Raw genomic sequence first — 17,589 nt, 5'->3', positions numbered from 1 at the left:
AACTGCTCCAAGATTCACCACCCAAGGACGACTTCCTGGAAAACAGCCAGGGAATCCAGGACAGCATATTACAACCTCCGATAACACCAGAGCAACAGCCCCTCTCACCAGACACTTTCTCCCTCTCCCCAGCAACTCCACTCCTGTGCTTCTCACAGAAAATGGAAGAACTGGTGTATGCTGGAACCAGACTATCCCACTCTTTTGCTGCAAGCCCCCAAATACCAACCAAAAAAAGACAGGCACCATTACCACCAAAGCCTGCGGGCCCAGCTCGCCCCCCCCCTCCTGTGAGAGCTCTTCGGCCTCTGCCACAACGCCAGGGCCCACACCCTCCTCCATCTGCTCGAGGTGAACCGAAAACAACTGATACCAGCTCTCAGTGATATGTGTCGGGTCCCCGTTTTGATAACAGTAACTTTCTCAAATGTTTACAGAACAAACGGGAACCCAGTGTGCCTGTATCTTCCTCTATTGCTGTTCTATTACAAGATAGAAAATCTAAGGCCTTCAATAGCCGTGCAGCAAACCTAACTAATCTGGTGCCTCTTACACGTCAAACTAATATTGCTGTGGGGAAAAGTAAGTCTGTTAAGTTAGCAATCCTTAACATTCGCTCACTTAAAAATAAATCACTTCTAGTCAACGACTTAATAACCACAAACAATCTGGATTTTATGCTTCTAAATGAGACCTGGCTAGAAGACAGCTGCAGTGCAACAATCCTCAATGAAGCAGCCCCCCCGAACTTTACTTTTATGAGTGTCTGCAGAGCTGTTAAGAGAGGTGGGGGTCTAGCTGCTCTTTTTAAAGATATCTATCAGTGTAAGCAAAAATCATTTGGGAATTACTTGTCTTTCGAATATCTGGGTATTGTGTTAAAAGGTGCTCCACGCATTTTACTTATCATTATTTACAGGCCTCCAAAATACTCTCCAGCCTTTGCTGAGGACTTTACAGAAATGTTATCAACAATTACATCAGAGTTTGACTGTTTTGCCATTGCTGGAGATTTAAACATCCACATAGATAATGCAGAAACCAATATGGCAAAAGAAATCAATACTGTTTTAAAAACTTTTGATCTGACTCAGCATGTTCATGGACCCACACACAATCGTGGACACACTCTAGATTTACTTATCAGTAAGGGTCTAAACATTTCATCGATTGTTATTAAGGATGTAGCACTGTCTGATCATTTCTGTATTTTCTTTGATATATTGATCTCTCCTGCCACTGAAGCTAGATCTGTGTCTGTCAAGAAGAGATGCTTAAATGAGAACACTAGTGTACTATTTATGAAGGCTATATCCTTAACACCAAGCATATCTGCAGACTCTGTTGATTTTCTCCTTGATTCCTTTAACTCAAAAGTTAAAAGTGTAATTGATGATATTGCTCCTGTGAAAGTCAGGAAGAAGAGTGGCAGACAAAAAGCACCTTGGAGAAACTCAACAGCAGTGCAAAATATGAAAAGACAATGCAGAAAAGTAGAGCGCATGTGGCGGAAGACAAAACTTGTAGTCCATTATAACATCTACAAAGACAGCATCCATGCTTTTAATATGGAACTAGGCAAAGCTAGACAGACTTTCTTCTCAAATATTATAAACAGTAATTTAAACAACACACGCACTCTTTTTGCTACTGTAGAGAGACTGACAAACCCCCCAAGCCAGATTCCCAGTGAAATGCTCTCGGACAACAAGTGCAGTGAGTTTGCTTCTTTCTTCTCTGAGAAAATCAATAATATCAGAAAGGTGATCAGCACATCCTTGAGTTGCCCTGGGGTTAGACAGACCATCAAACCACCTGAGAAAGTAGTTACTATGTCTGACTTCAAAGAAATTGATGGCAAAATTTTGGAAGAAACCGTACAGCACCTTAAAACATCAACCTGTGCTCTTGACACACTTCCCACATCATTTTTCAAAAGTGTGTTAAATAGTTTAGAAGCAGATCTTCTAGAAGTGGTAAATGCCTCACTTCTCTCTGGGAGTTTTCCAAACTCCCTGAAAACTGCAGTTGTCAAGCCCCTCCTGAAAAAGAACAATATGGATAAGACCATATTAAGCAACTATAGGCCGATCTCAAATCTTCCTTTCATAGGCAAGATCATTGAAAAAGTTGTCTTCAATCAGCTGAACAAATTCTTATGCTCGAATGGATACTTTGACAATTTTCAATCTGGTTTCCGACCGCACCACAGCACAGAGACAGCGCTCATAAAGATAATAAACGATATTCGCTTAAATACTGATTCAGGCAAATTATCAGTGCTGGTGCTACTCGACCTCAGTGCTGCATTTGACACTGTCGATCATAACATACTTCTTGACAGGCTGGAAAACTGGGTGGGGCTTTCTGGGAAAGTCCTAAAATGGTTCAGGTCATACTTAGATGGGAGAGGTTATTATGTGAGTATAGGAGATTATAAGTCTGAGTGGACATCCATGACATGCGGAGTCCCTCAAGGCTCAATTCTTGCGCCACTCCTGTTCAACCTGTATATGCTCCCAATGAGCCAAATAATGAGAAAGAACCAAATTGCTTACCACAGCTATGCAGACGACACACAGATCTACTTAGCCCTATCGCCTAACGATTACAGCCCCATTGACTCCCTGTGCCAATGCATTGATGAAGTCAACAGTTGGATGTGTCAAAACTTTCTTCAGTTAAACAAAGACAAAACTGAAGTCATTGCATTTGGAAACAAAGATGAAGTTCTCAAGGTGAACGCATACCTTCACTCTAGGGGTCAAACAACTAAACATCAAGTCAGGAATCTTGGTGTGACACTAGAGTCAGACCTTAGTTTCAGTAGTCATGTCAAAGCAATAACTAAATCAGCATACTATCATCTGAAAAATATTGCAAGAATTAGATACTTTGTTTCCAGACAAGACTTAGAGAAACTTGTTCATGCTTTCATCACCAGCAGGGTGGATTATTGTAATGGACTCCTCACTGGCCTTCCCAAAAAGACCATAAGACAGTTGCAGCTCATACAGAACGCTGCTGCCAGGATTCTGAGCAGAACCAGAAAATATGAACATATCACACCAGTCCTCAGGTCTTTACACTGGCTCCCAGTGAAATTTAGGATTGATTTTAAAGTATTATTACTGGTATATAAATCATTTAATGGCCTAGGACCTCAATATATTGCAGATATGCTCACTGAATATAAACCCAACAGATCACTCAGATCACTAGGATCATATCAGCTAGAAATACCAAGGGTTCACTCTAAGCATGGCGAGTCTGCTTTTAGCTATTATGCCAGCCGCAGCTGGAACCAGCTTCCAGAAGAGATCAGACGTGCTCCTACAATAGTCACTTTCAAATCCAGACTCAAAACACATCTGTTTAGCTATGCATTTAATGAATGAGCACTGTGCCAATGTTCGTCCGACTGTTTGTACTGTACTGTATTTTATTTTTTTTTATTTTTCTAAACTGTTTTAATTATTCTTATTTCTTTTTATTATTTTAATTTCTTCTATGTAAAGCACTTTGAATTGCCACTGTGTATGAAAAGTGCTATATAAATAAACTTGCCTTGCCTTGCCTTGCCTTTCACACACAGACGCGCGATTCATATTTAGGCTAAACAGTCTTTACAAATATGTCCCCTTCATTCATCTCACAGAAAGGCGAGTCATATTATAGAAATGCGATTCATCTTTTTGCGGTTTACATAGGCCTACACTAACGTTATTCCATAACGTTATTCCACACGTGAGAAAAGAAAACAGCCTACCTCACTCCTCAGCGGAATCTGCTCCTCATTTCAGGAGATATTGCTCCTCATCAGCACTGTTCTGAGGAATCTTTTCTCCATAAGGTAGGCTATAATGTCTCACTCGCGAGGAGTCGCGACGCGCTTTGTTTACAGCTGATGTGGGCGTTTCACAGCTCTGAAATAGTTCTCAGAATTTGCGTTTGAATAGCACGCGCTCTCCGGGGAGTGGTCACATTACTGTGAATGAGCTCGTAATGAGCTCGACAGGAGTCGCTCTCTTTTTATACAGATTACAGAAGCTGAGAATATTTGTTTTTTATATAAATGACTTCATTTAAAAGATGCAATCTCAAGCTTTATGCCCGTGGGTCTGTTTGCCTGTTTGACTGAATTTTCGCGGAGTTATAGATCATTTTCGAACGCGTTTCAAATGGGAGTTTACTGACAGAGAGAAGGCAGAAATCGCATCATGTTAATTTTTCTTTATTTGTCAAAAAGCAAAACACTTTATTTTTATTGTGAGTATACAGAAAAAAAATAGAAACTGAACAGGATCGATTGATGTATTACACGAAAATGAAAGATCAAAATTAACAGAGCATTTAGTGTTTATTTTCATTGCTAAAAAAAAAAAACGAGCAAAACGCACGGGCGCGTTTGTGGTCCCCAGAGGGTTAAAGAAAATGGTGGCTTCAAAATATGAAGAAGCAAAGAGGAAGGCCAAGGCAAACATGGAAAAAGCAACTGCTGTGTCTCTAACATCGGATATGTGGACTTCTATCAACACTGATGCATATCTTCCAATAACCTGCCACTACATTGATGACAGTTATAAGCTGAATACAGTGTTGTTGGATGTTGAGAAGTTCCCAAACAGGCACACAGCGGAAAATATGGCCCTGGTGAAAACGAATGTCATGATGGAGTGGGCAATCAAAGTGAAGTGTCTTGTCACAGATGCAGCAGCAAACATGATTGCTTGTGCAAGAATTCTGCAAGTGAGACATTCAGTTTGCATTGCACATGCACTTAACACCATGGTTAAGAAGTCTTTTGATCAGGTACCAGCTCTGTATGACATTCGGAACTAAACAAAAAAAAGTGGTCACTTATTTTCAAAGCAGCTCCTCTGCCAAAGAAATCTTGACCCAGGTGCAGCAAGAGATGAACAGGCCAGTTCTGAAACTAGTGAATGAAGAGGAACAGCACTTTTCACATGCTTCAACGGCTGTATGACGAAAGGCAAACTGTGGGAGCATCCCTTGCCTCACTTAAAACTGACATAGCTCCACTTCATGCACAGGACTATGAAGACATACAGCAAATTCTGTGTGTTCTCGCCCCATTCCACCAGGCCACAGTAGAGCTGTCCGAGGAAAAACGAGTGTCTGGCTCCAAAGTAATTCCTTTGCTAAAAATGATTCACCATTCATTACAGGTTGAACAACTAAGGTATTTATTTTTATTTATGTAGAATACTCATTAGCAAATTTTGATGTCTTTTTTATTAATTTTGTATTTTTTCAGAGAGTAAATCATTTTGTATTTAACCATGCCAATCACAAAGGAATTAACTGAGAACCTCATCAGGCATCTGAGGGAACATATCTGGAATATGGAGTCGCTCAGCATAATGACCATGGGAACTCTGCTGGACCCAAGCTTTAAAAAGTTGGGTTTCCTTCACCAAACTAAAATGACAGAGGCTGTCAAACGGCTAAAAGCAGAATGTGGTAATGTCATCAGGGCCGAAGATGAAAGACCATCCACATCATCAAGCACTCAGTCAACAGAAGCACCATCATCAACCCAACAGCCCAGACCAAGCTCAAGTATTTATTTATTATTATTTTATTTTTTATTATTGTATTTTATAATTGTTGACCGTTGATGTGTGTTATATATACAATTTCTCCTCACTCTTCTAAGGTGGAAACCTTTGGCTTCTGTTGGACAGTGCTGTGGAGCAAAGCTCAAATGCCACTTTGAATGCAATCGTAGAAGTGGATAAATACCTTACAGAGACAAACATACAAAGAGCTGAAGATCCACTTGAATACTGGAGAATGCAGAAACATGTCTACCCCCATCTATATACATTGGCATTACAGTTTCTTTGTACCCCAGCCTCCTCTGTACCATGTGAAAGAGTGTTCTTTCCCGGAACAGTCAGGGGAAAGCCTCAGTGATTCATGAGGCTTCATTTCCCCATCCCTACAATAAAGGCAGTGTCTGTCTCTCTCCACGTGTCAGCAGACTCTTTCATCGGCAGGATACTTTTCCTGGTGACGTTGCACGTGCGATTCTAGTGTGCCCTAACCGTAAACTTGCAATGATTTCCCCCTTCGTAAGTTACCCCAACCTAAGGGTTTATAAAAATAGTTCCCCTCCCTTGTTTCCTCTATTCTATTGTTCCTGCCACATTCACATATCTTCTTTCTTTATTATCGATTTAGCTTCTGATTTTCCTGCTTTGCTGTATATTGAAATATTTCGTGCTAGGGTTAGGGTTACCCTAACCCTACTCTAATCTCACACATGCATATTTGCTATATTTGTTCATCAGTACAGGATTCTTTGTCCTCCAGTGACATCAGGACATGGTCAAACTAATAGTAATAACTGCAGTGTGGTGAGATATGTGCTAAATCAGCATTGAATTAGGAGTCTTTACAAAAACAAAAATACACATATGATCCCACTCCAACATTTTCAATATAAATCTGTAACGTTTTAGGCCCTTTGTGGGCTCAACCCTATGTGCAAGATCCAGAGAATCATGAAGCGTGCTCTGCACCACTTGATAGTGGGTTGTAATTCTAATGAATTGCTTTTAATGCTGGAAATGTGCATGCATTGAATGTGCAGGTTTGAGCACACATTCACATCCAAAATACAAATTTTTCAGAAATTTCACAGTTTCCATTTCTTAATCCATATGTGGTGATGCGATCCACCATGATAGGGATTAGGGGCGGGTTCAGTATGTTTGGCGGATATAAAAGGGATGAGAATGGCGTCTAAGGGAGCGCGTCATTCTGGGTTCTGGACGTGACGTCATTTGGGCGCGCAGTGTTTAGGATTGGGAGTGCGACTGCGGAGTATCAGACGCGTCGCTTAACGCCCGTCATGGCGAGCCGGTAATTTGCACTCTACGGAGTACACTGGGTGGTGCGAGTCACCAACAAGCGTGATACGAGGAAGGTGTTGCAGCAGGCTTGGTGGGGGTAGCTGGGCTTAGTGACGACCGATTGGATTGTGTCTCCCCTTGCCGGAAACTCCTCGACCATTTCTCAGTGACTATTACTGGAACAGCGCATTTGCTGTGATCATCTGACTAACATTTTCTCTTATCCCTCATCTGTCTTGAGACGGCCGGAACAATAGCGCATTTTCGGCCGTAGTGACGCTTTCCAAACCTAGCAAATTCAGTGCTGATCTCTGGGCTGGAGTACAGCGGCGAATAACTGGGTTGTCATTTCTACTTGCTCTTTTAGCAGAAACATTGTCATTTAAAGTATTTACGTTTGTCAAATTGTTATTGTCTGTTTTTGAATGTCTTACATGTATTTCTAAATCCTGAGAATGGTATATTTTTAAAATGCTGTAATCATCAGGCGACGCAGTGTTGGAAAGCTATTAATGAGCGTTGGCCAGTGAGTGGTTGCTTTTATCTTCTTTGTAAACAACTGATTCCATCCGTCCACATGTGATAAGGGTTCAACCAAAAGACTATTACGTGGAAAGTGCGTTGTGTGTGTGTGTGTGTGTGTGTGTGTGTATGGTTGCTTATGTCTCAATTTGTACTCTTTTCTTTTACCCAGAGTTGGGGTGCCAGTTCAACGCCCACGTCCTCTGGTGTGGTGGTGTGCTTATCGCTTGCTGTGTTCACAGGGGGTGATTGGGTGCTGTGTGGTGAGAGCACTAGTTGCAGTGTTTACTGGGTGGACGAACTGAATCCCCAATTCTGAAACGGATAAGTGTTATAGTTGGCGTATTTATTCTAATGTGTGTTTGTATTGTGTATTTTGGTACTTTTCTTATCTGTATTTAATAAACAATTTGAAACGTTTCCTTGTTGTCTGTTATCTGACCCAGTCACCGCGTATCTGTGTGCTTTGCACTTGATGTACAAACGGGTCCCCGGCCCATTTTCCGGGGTGGCGTAGTCTATTTTGTGCCATAATTGGTATTGTGTTGCGCTTAAGAGAGCAAACTGCCACACATATATTAAATTAATTGTAAATAATTGATTCATTTTAGAATGATTGCATAATATCAACCTAATTTGCAATATCATTTGCCATTTTCATAATAATGTGATTATTTTTTATTATTATTTACCAGTATTTCGTATGACTATTTGTCAAAAAACTTCTTGCATTTCACAATGACACGTTTCAGATTGGTTCAGACACTGAAATAGTCTTCTGTCCAAAAGGAGTCCTGGCTTTCTTGCACATCCACAAACATCCACAGTAAGGGTCCCTAGTCAGATGTTCGATATTAAACCAGATTTGCACTTCCACAGATGTCCAAAGGGGTTCCCTAGTCAGACGTTCAGATACTGAACCAGTTTTGCATGTCCACAAACGTCCAAAGGGGTCCCTAGTCAGAGGTTCAGATATTAAACAAGTTTTGCACGTCCATAAACGTCAAAAAGAGTCCCCAGTCAGACGTTCAAATTTTGAACCTGTTTTGCACATCCACAGACGTACAAAAAGTGGGTCTGAACTGACGGATGTTATACAAACATGATCTGAACGTCTATCTGACATTGCATGTTTGCTGGGAAGCCTCACAAATGTCCATATGGATTTTCTTATTTTTCAAAAGCATTCATCTGTCACAGCCATTGATGGTGAAGCCGGCAAACGGGAACTGAGTTCATATCTCAATTTACATGAAACACACTGTGAGTTCTTACAGTCCCGTTTCCATGGTGACTTGGTGACCTGTTGGGCTGCTTGCCTCGCTTCCTTTCCTCGCTTCCTTTTCTTCTTTTACTTTCCTTGTTTTCTTTTCTTCGTTTCGTTTCCTCGCTTCCTTTCCTCACGTCTCAACTCCACCCCCTGTAGGATGCGAGGGAAGGCTGCAAAGAAAGAAAATGAGGACGGAGGAATCGAAGGAAAGCTTATTTGTATATTGGAATATTCTTGATCACTCGAGCGTCACTTCACTGCGTCCTCAGCTGCGCTCAAAGGATCTGCCCTCATGTTGTTAAAGTTTGGTTATTTAAGAAATTAATAAATAATAAAGATAAAGCAAGATGCCCTGTTAATATATGTGATATATGGTTTATTTAATCTGCAAAGGTAAAGCATAAATTAAAATTATTGTGACAGATGTGAAGGGGGAGGTTTCATCAGGTTTCTCGACAAGAAAGACTTCCGCATAGGAGACACCTGTGCATCCTTGCTCATAGCTCCTCTAGAAGCTTCCTCACTCATTGTTCCTCACTTCTCGTTCCTCGCTCCTCACTCCTCGCCTCCTCGTTCCTCACCTCTTCGCTACTCGGCTCCTTGCTCCTCGTTCCTAGTTCCTTAATCCTCGCTCCTCATTCCTCGCTCCTCGTTCCTTGCCTCCTCACATCCTTGTTCCTCGCTCCTAGTTCCTTGCTCCTCGTTCCTCACTCCTCACCTCCTCGTCCCTCGCTCCTCGTCCCTCGCTCCTCGCTATAGTACTGCGGTACGCAGACAGACCCTTTTCAGCAGAGAAGCCAGCAGAGAGTAACTACAGTTTTCATGGACAAAGGAAAGGTACAAACACACAAATAAAGATACTTTTAGAAATTGAATTGCTATTTGGAGCATTGGAATCGCTAGATGAGGGCTTAATTAACACATTTTTATAAAAACCAAAATTCACATTTTTCACTTGTTTTGCCTGCAGCTCGAAATTAGCCCGTGGCATTCCAACTGATTTTGCCAGCACGGGTCACACACACACACACACACACACACACACACACACACACACACACACACATGCTGAATTCTAAATTGTTCATAAAATAAAAAATACAAAAATTGATTGTTCTACCTGTTTTTTTTTATGTATGTACATATGTACATGTATGTTCATTGTAAAAAAATAGAAATGCTTTGGCAATACATTGTAACAACTGTCATGCCAATAAGCACATTTTAAGATAAGATAAGATAAGAGAAACTTTATTTATCCCGAGGGAAATTCTTTTGTCACAAGCATGCTCAATGCAACCAAAGAACAAGGAAAAGTACAGTAAATAATAATAACAACAGTGAAATAGTGCAAATAAAATAAAAATAAAAATAAAATACAATAAAATACAGTAATATAACTATTAGTGCAAATTTTGAATTGAATTGAATTGAATTGAGAGAGAGAGGGGAAGAAAGAGAGGGAGAGGGAGAGGGAGAGGGAGAGAGAGAGAGTTGCTGAGTCAGATGAACTCAGTGAAGCTGCGGCGGGACTGACAGAAGCTCTGCCATCATGAGTGTGTTTCATTGTGTTTCTCTCGGAGCAAAGCTGCAGTGCAGGGTCACAGTTCTGAGGTCAATCATCAGCCAGAGGAGTCGCTCGGATGGACACACACAACGCAAGTAACATCATTACATTAATGCTGCTTTATATGGATAACACTCATTTCAGGAAGTGTATAAATCTAGATTTCTGTTGTAAGTTAATAGAACATTTGTAAATGAATTGATAACTGGTTGAATTATCAGGTGGTCGCTCTGCCGGCGGTGTCGCGTGTGGCGGTGTGTGGCGGTACCCATGGCAACGAGCTGTCAGGTGTCTACCTGGTGAGAGAGAGGCTGAAGAGGAGGGAGGATGGGACAGAGCCGGTTTCCGTGGTAACGCTGATGTCGAACCCGCGCGCCGTGCAGCTGTGTGTGCGTTACGTGGAGACGGACCTGAACCGATGTTTCACGCGGGCTGCGCTCAGGTGAGACCAGAGACAATACCTACAGCACTACTGTCAGAGCTGAAAACATGATCAAACATAAAAATGAAGTCAAATATTTGTGACAATAAACAACAACTTTGACAAACAAAACCTGTTCCAGGGCTCAATGCTAAGAATTTTTCTATTGGCCCCACCACAAGTAATAAATAAAATAGGCCTAGTTATTGTGTTCGTTGTTTTTGACCCATAATCTTAATAAAAAGGCGGTGACACCAAAAATTACTAGCCTAACTCATATAAATTTCAAATATTGTTAAAGACAAGTGTCAGTATTAAAATAAGAACATTTACATTTATTTATTTACATTTATTCATTTAGCAGACGCTTTTATCCAAAGCGACTTACAAATGAGAACAATAGAAGCAGTTAAACTAACAGTAGGACAACAATATGCAAGTGCTATGACCCTTTTCAGTTTAATCTAACACAGTAAATGTTTTTTTTTTTTTTTTTTTAAATAGAACAGAATAGAATAGAAGAGAACGTGTTAGTATTACTGGATCAAGTGCTGTCGAAAAAGAAGCGTCTTCAGCCGTTTCTTGAAAGTGGCCACGGATTTAGCCTGGTTGAGTTAGATCATTCCTCCAGCAGGGATCAGTCCAGGTGAAGGTCAGAGAAAGAGATTTTGTGCCTCTGTGAGATGATGCACCACAAGCCGTCGTTCACTTGCAGAGCGCAAGTTTCTGGATGGCACATAAGTCTGAAGTAATGAGTTTAAGTAAAAGGGAGCAGAACCAGTGGTTGTTCTGTAGGCAAACGTCAGTGACTTGAATTTAATGTGAGCGGCAACTGGCAACAGTGCAATTTTGTGAGGAGAGGAGTGACGTGTGCCCTTTTCGGCTCGTTAAAGACCACTCTAGCTGCGGCGTTCTGGATCAGTTGCAGAGGTTTGGCAGAGCAAGCTGGAAGACCAGCCAGGAGAGCTTTACAATAGTCCAGTCTGGATAAAACTAGCGCTTGGACGAGGAGTTGTGTAGCATGTTCTGATAGGAAGGTGCCTGATCCTCCTAATGTTGTACAAGGCAAATCTACATGACCGGGCAGTTCTAGCAATGTGGTCTGTGAAGTTCAATTGATCATCAATTACCACACCAAGGTTCCTGGCTGACCTTGATGGAGTTATGGATGATGAAACTAGCTGAATGGTGAAGTTGTAATGAAGTGTTGGGTTGGCTGGGACCACGAGTAGCTCTGTCTTCGCAAGGTTTAGTTGAAGGTGATGGTCCTTCATCCAGCCAGAAATGTCTGTCAGGAAGGCTGAGATACGATCAGCTACCGTCAGATGTCAGGCTGGAATGAGAGGTAGAGTTGTGTGTCATCAGCGTAGCAGTGATAGGAAAAGCCATGTTTCTGAATCACAGATCCTAGTGATGTCATGTAGATGGAGAAGAGCAGTGGCCCCAGCACTGAGCCCTGAGGCACTCCAGTAGCTAGATGTTGGGTCTTAGACACCTCACCCCTCCACGATACCCTAAAGGACCTACCTGAGAGGTAAGACTTGAACCATTGGAGTGCGGTTCCTGAGATGCCCTTCATCTTTAGGATTGACAGGAGGATCTGGTGGTTAACTGTGTCTAAGGCAGCAGATCCAGCAGGATGAGAACTGAGGATTTGGAGGCTGCTCTTGCCAGTCTCAGAGCTTCAGTAACCGAGAGCAGGGCAGTCTCAGTTGAGTGTCCGCTTTTGAAACCAGACTGATTGCTGTCCAAGAGGTTGTTCTGTGGAAGGAAGGAAGAGATCTGGTTGAAAACAACTCATTCAAGTGTTTTCGCGACGAATGGAAGGAGAGATACCGTTCTGTAATTCTCCAGATGTGCTGGATTTAGAGTGGGTTTCTTAAGCAGTGGGGTTACACGAGCCTGCTTAAATGCTGTGGGAAAGGTACCAGTGTGAAGAGAGGTGTTTATGATGTGTGTGAGTGCGGGTACAACTGAGGAAGAAATGGCTTGAAGTAGGTTAGTGGGAATAGGATCAAGCGGACAGGTGGTGGGGCGATTGGAAAGGAGGAGATTGGAGACTTCTGCCTCTGAAAGTAGAGAGAAGGAAGGTAGAAAGAAAGTGTGTGTTAGCTGGTAAAATGTGTGTGTCAGTTTGTGGATTGGTAAATTGGCCGCTGATGGTGGTTGTTTTATTTATAAAGTATGTAGCAAAATCGTCCGCTGTTAGTGTTGATGAAGGAGGAGGAGGGTTGAGAAGAGAAGAGAAGGTTTTGAAAAGCATGCGAGAGTCTGAAGAATTGTTCATTTTGTTGTGATAGTAAGTCATTTTAGCAGTAGAGATATTAGCAGAGAAGGAAGAGCGGAGGGATTGATAAAGACCAAGGTCAGTAGGATCTTTCGATTTGCGCCACTTCCTCTCTGCAACCCTGAGTTCAGAACGATGTTCACAGAGAACATCAGATAACCGGGGGGCAGAGGGTGTGGCACGGGCTGGCCTGGAGGAAAGGGGGCAGAAGTTGTCCAAGCCGGATGTTAAAGTGGAGAAAAGATTATCAGTTGCACTGTTAGTATCTAGTGTTAAAAGCTGATCAGGTGGAGGAAGTGTGGATGAGACCAGAGAGGATAGGCGAGAGGGTGAGAGTGAGCGTAGGTTTCGCCAAAAGGTGACCTGTGGAGGAGTGTGTGTTGTGTTCTGAGGCAGGTGACCTGTGGAGGAGTGTGTGTTGTGTTCTGAGGCAGATGACCTGTGGAGGAATGTGTGTTGTGTCCTGAGGCAGGTGACTTGTGGAGGAGTGTGTGTTGTGTTCTGAGGCAGATGACCTGTGGAGGAATGTGTGTTGTGTCCTGAGGCAGGTGACTTGTGGAGGAGTGTGTGTTGTGTTCTGAGGCAGGTGACTTGTGGAGGAGTGTGTGTTGTGTTCTGAGGCAGGTTGATGTTGAGAGTGAGGAGGAAGGGATCTGAGGTGTGCAGTGGAGTGGCCAGTGTATGGTCAGTGGTGCAGTAGCGTGTTTAAATAAGGTCCTATAGGTTACCTGATTTGTGAGTAGCCGCAGTAGATACTCGTTTGAGGTCGAATGAGGCGAGCAGAGTGTGGAAATCAGCAGCCTGAGGTTTTTCTAGGTGGATGTTGAAGTCTCCAGAACTATGAGAGGAGTACCATCCTCAGGGAAGGATGAGAGTAGCACATTGAGCTCCTCAAAGAAACTCCCAAGTTGACCTGGGGGACGATATACAACTACAAAATGGATTTTAATAGGGCTAGTGATGGTAATTGAATGTGATTCAAATGAGCTGTTGTCACACAGAGGTGGTAAATGATCAAATTTCCAATCATTTGAGATGAGCAGACCAGTACCTCCACCCCGTCTGGTCAGGCGAGGGGTGTGTGGGAAAGTGAAGTTAGTGGAGAGGGCAGCCGGTGTGGCAGTGTCCTCCGGTCGGATCCAGGTCTCAGTCAGGGCCAGTAGGCTGAGACCCCAATGACTAGAAATAGATGTAATGAAATCAGCTTTGTTTACAGTGGACTGGCAATTCCAGAGACCAATAGGAAAAGAGAATATAGTACTAGAAGACACCGGAAAGGTACGCAGGTTGTTAGGATTGGACTGCCCCCGACGTGTGACATTTGATTTACGTATGATAGTAATAGTAGGGATTTGAAAACACATAGTGTAAGAGGGGTCACAAACAGAAAGATCGGATGAAAAGTTGTGTAGAAGAGAAAGGAAAAAAACAAGAAAATTAATACTCAAGTGCCTTGTCGACAGCGGCGGTTTATTCATTAGGGCAATCGGGCGACGCACCACCAAAGTGTGAAAGGGACTTTTTCAATCACAATCTCATTCAACCACAGAGTTACGCTAGCAGTCACTCACTGTTGTTCTGCCTCTGGATATAGTCCAATCAGCGCCAAGTCACGTTCTGTGGAGTACCGCCTCTTTTTGGGCGATTTCACTATGGCCGAAAATCACCCAGAGTGTTCCCATAGACTTGCATTCAAAGATTTTTTTTTTCCGAACTGCAGGCACTGCAATGCATTCTCTATGGGTTCCGGGAGGGCTCGCACTAACGTGCTGTCTTCATCATACGTAAACTTCACTTGTGCAGCGATTGGTGGAAACAAATATACCTCTAATAATATTTAGCCATAAGCTGAAGTGACATCCAATAATTTCCTCAGTGCATAACTTACATTTCACAGACATATTCTCCATCTGTAAATGTTAGAAAGTCAATATTTCCAGTTTGCTGTCATGAGTGGGCAAGCTTCAGCAAGCTAAACTTCCGTGAACGAATTTCACAGAATTTCAAACCTACATGTGTATTTTTATGATATTAGCTTTGTTTTTTTAATTTTTTTATTTATTTTAAGTTTAGTAAATTTAACTACTTCTTTAAAAAGCATTATTTTGTTTTTAGATTGTAATGTTGCAATGTTAGAATGTAATGTGATTTGACCCCTTTTTTGGATAGACTGCAGATAGACAGCAAGGTTACACTATGTTTGTTTTTATAACCTTCAATATGAACATTGTTTGTAGGACAATATTGATCAGGATATTAAATATTTTTAAAAAAAAATTAAATACATTTTTTTTTTTTTTTTTTTTTCAAATACAAAAATAATAATTAAATACTCAGATTATACCATACATTGCCATTTAGCCCAACAATTCAGATTTATTTGGCAATTGGCTAATTTCCCAACCCTACCAGCTGAAGTTTTAGCTAGACTTTAGGCTAATGATAGCTACATTATTATCACTGTTAAATTGTTATTTAACAATTAGCCTACATTCAGTCCTGGATTAATAATTCAGTTTGTTGCGCCCCCCCAAATTTTTTTAGCACCAGCTGCCACTGCTTGTCAATGTCCTTGCTCGGTGGAGTCGCACAGGTAGAGTCGTTGGTCTTTACACTCTTCGGTCTTCACACGATGAGGGCTTCATACGAGGGCTGCCGCGGTGCACTAACCTATTTTATACACGCCTAATACCTCGTTATTGAATACAGCAGGCCACGCCCTCCTACGTAGCCAAGAGAAACTCAAGTCACGACACAAACAGAGTAAACAGAGTAAAAACAAAGTAAATCAAAGAGTTTCCTAGCAACAAAGAGCTGGCTAAAATCTACTGGGAAAAGTAAACACTCACAGACTGATGATCTGTCCTGTTGTTCGACTGCTTCTTTCTGAACAAATAATCAAATTACGAACAATAGAACAAATACAATAGAACAAACATACAAATAGAATAAACAATGTTTTTCAGGTAAGTCTAACAGTAATTTACAAGTAGAGAAACTGTATAATCAAATGTAAAATAGCACTGCATAGTCTTCACTGTATAAATTAAATGTAGATTAATCCTTGTTAGAGTCCGTGGCCACTTTCAAGAAACGGCTGAAGACGCATCTTTTTTGGCAGCACTTGATCCAGTAATACTAACACTTTCTCTTCTATTCTATTTATTAAAAATAAATAAATAAATTTACATGTACTGCGTTGGATTAAACTGAGGAGGGTCATAGCACTTGCATATTGTTGTCCTACTGTTAGTTTCACTGCTTCTATTGTTCTCATTTGTAAGTCGCTTTGGATAAAAGCGTCTGCTAAATGAATAAATGTAAATGTTGTTAAAGTTACAAAAGATATTCAGTCAAGAGCAGTGAGTGATTTTATCTTTGTCTTTTGTTGTGACTAACATTAACAGGAATATTAGGCTGCTGTCACTTTAAGAGCTGCACGGATCCAATATACTGATACACACGTTTTATTTCTCGACTGTTTATGGTCACTTAAGATATAACAGACTTTGTTGTTTACGGGATACTCGCCCAAGATATATTTTGGTAACAATTTATAATAACTGCACGCTATTAATCATTAGTTAATCTTTAGTAAACAGTTCATTTGTCATTTATAAAGCATTAATAGACATTAACCCCTTAACTGTCACCTGCCCGTATACGGGCAAACTAAATTTACTTAACTATATTACTATTAAATCCTAATCTAGTCATGACAAACTATATATCGTTGGAAAGGTCTAAGGCTCCTTAATAGATATTTCAGCACTGTTTTTTGTTACAATTTATGCAGGAACATTAATAGATGAATTTATGACAAGAGCGCACCTCAAAAAAACTACATCATAACAGGTGTTTCTGACCTTTGTCACAAAAAGTCGACGCACACACTTTTAATAATTGAAACTTTGGTTTTCATGCTAAAAGTTCATAATAAAACATTTAATCTAGTATTTGTCAATAAAAAAATATAAAATAATATTATCTTCTAAAAAGTATAATATATATATTATCCTCTAAAATATAATATCGCCTTTTTTATCGCCTTTTTTTATTACATTACATATTTTAGTAGTTATCATAAATTAGGTATCATTTGAAAGCTTACGATCTCAGAATTCATCCTGTGAAAAATGTTTTGAAATTGGACATTGTGTTACCATAGAAACGGTACTCTAAATTATTTTATTAGGCTCCTCCCCTTTTGGGCATCATTATGTTTCATAATTTATTATCAAAATATTTTCTAATCTTGACAAAACACATATTGTTAGAAAGGTCTGAGTCTCAAGGTTCCATATTTTGTGACAGAAGTGATATTTGGACAGAAATTTATTAATTTGTAATGGTAGAATGCATACAGTTAAATTCAATGGAATTCAATGACACCCGGTGGCTATTTTTGGTAATACGCCTAAACAAAATCTCATGGGAACTTCAATTTTTGTGATATCAACTTCAAATTTGGAACACAACTTGGTTAGATATATGGCTTTGATTTGATAGTAATTTTTTTGTAAAACATATTTTGTAAAATATATATTTTATATAAAATAAAAATATGAAATAAATTATATTTGATTTAATGTAAATTTAAACTTCCATAACTTTTTCATACTTTAATTTTTTGAAGTGCTT

At 40.7% G+C, this 17,589-nt stretch overlaps 1 protein-coding gene and 1 long non-coding RNA gene across 2 annotated transcripts in view; both read left to right on the top strand.

Annotated features, from left to right (window-relative positions):
* Nucleotides 1-5,055: 5,055 nt before the first annotated feature.
* Nucleotides 5,056-7,823, top strand: LOC311079954. The gene is made up of 3 exons (XR_014605472.1): nt 5,056-5,203; nt 5,279-5,583; nt 5,681-7,823. It is a non-coding gene; the product is annotated as an uncharacterized lncRNA (long non-coding RNA).
* Nucleotides 7,824-8,830: 1,007 nt separating this feature from the next.
* LOC311079952 (N-acyl-aromatic-L-amino acid amidohydrolase (carboxylate-forming) B-like) overlaps nt 8,831-17,589 on the top strand; it is a gene marked incomplete at its 5' end in the record, with an annotated part of 40,756 nt that continues 31,997 nt past the window's right edge. Inside the window, 3 exons of the mRNA XM_084109678.1 lie at nt 8,831-8,891; nt 10,262-10,335; nt 10,462-10,682. Coding sequence (XP_083965804.1) covers nt 8,831-8,891; nt 10,262-10,335; nt 10,462-10,682 — 356 coding nt within the window. The remainder of the gene's footprint in view (nt 8,892-10,261; nt 10,336-10,461; nt 10,683-17,589) is intronic.

The sequence above is a fragment of the Abramis brama genome, assembly GCF_963993115.1.
Source record: "Abramis brama genome assembly, chromosome: 3".
Taxonomy (NCBI): domain Eukaryota; kingdom Metazoa; phylum Chordata; class Actinopteri; order Cypriniformes; family Leuciscidae; genus Abramis; species Abramis brama.
This window is presented reverse-complemented; position numbering and strand designations above follow the sequence as displayed.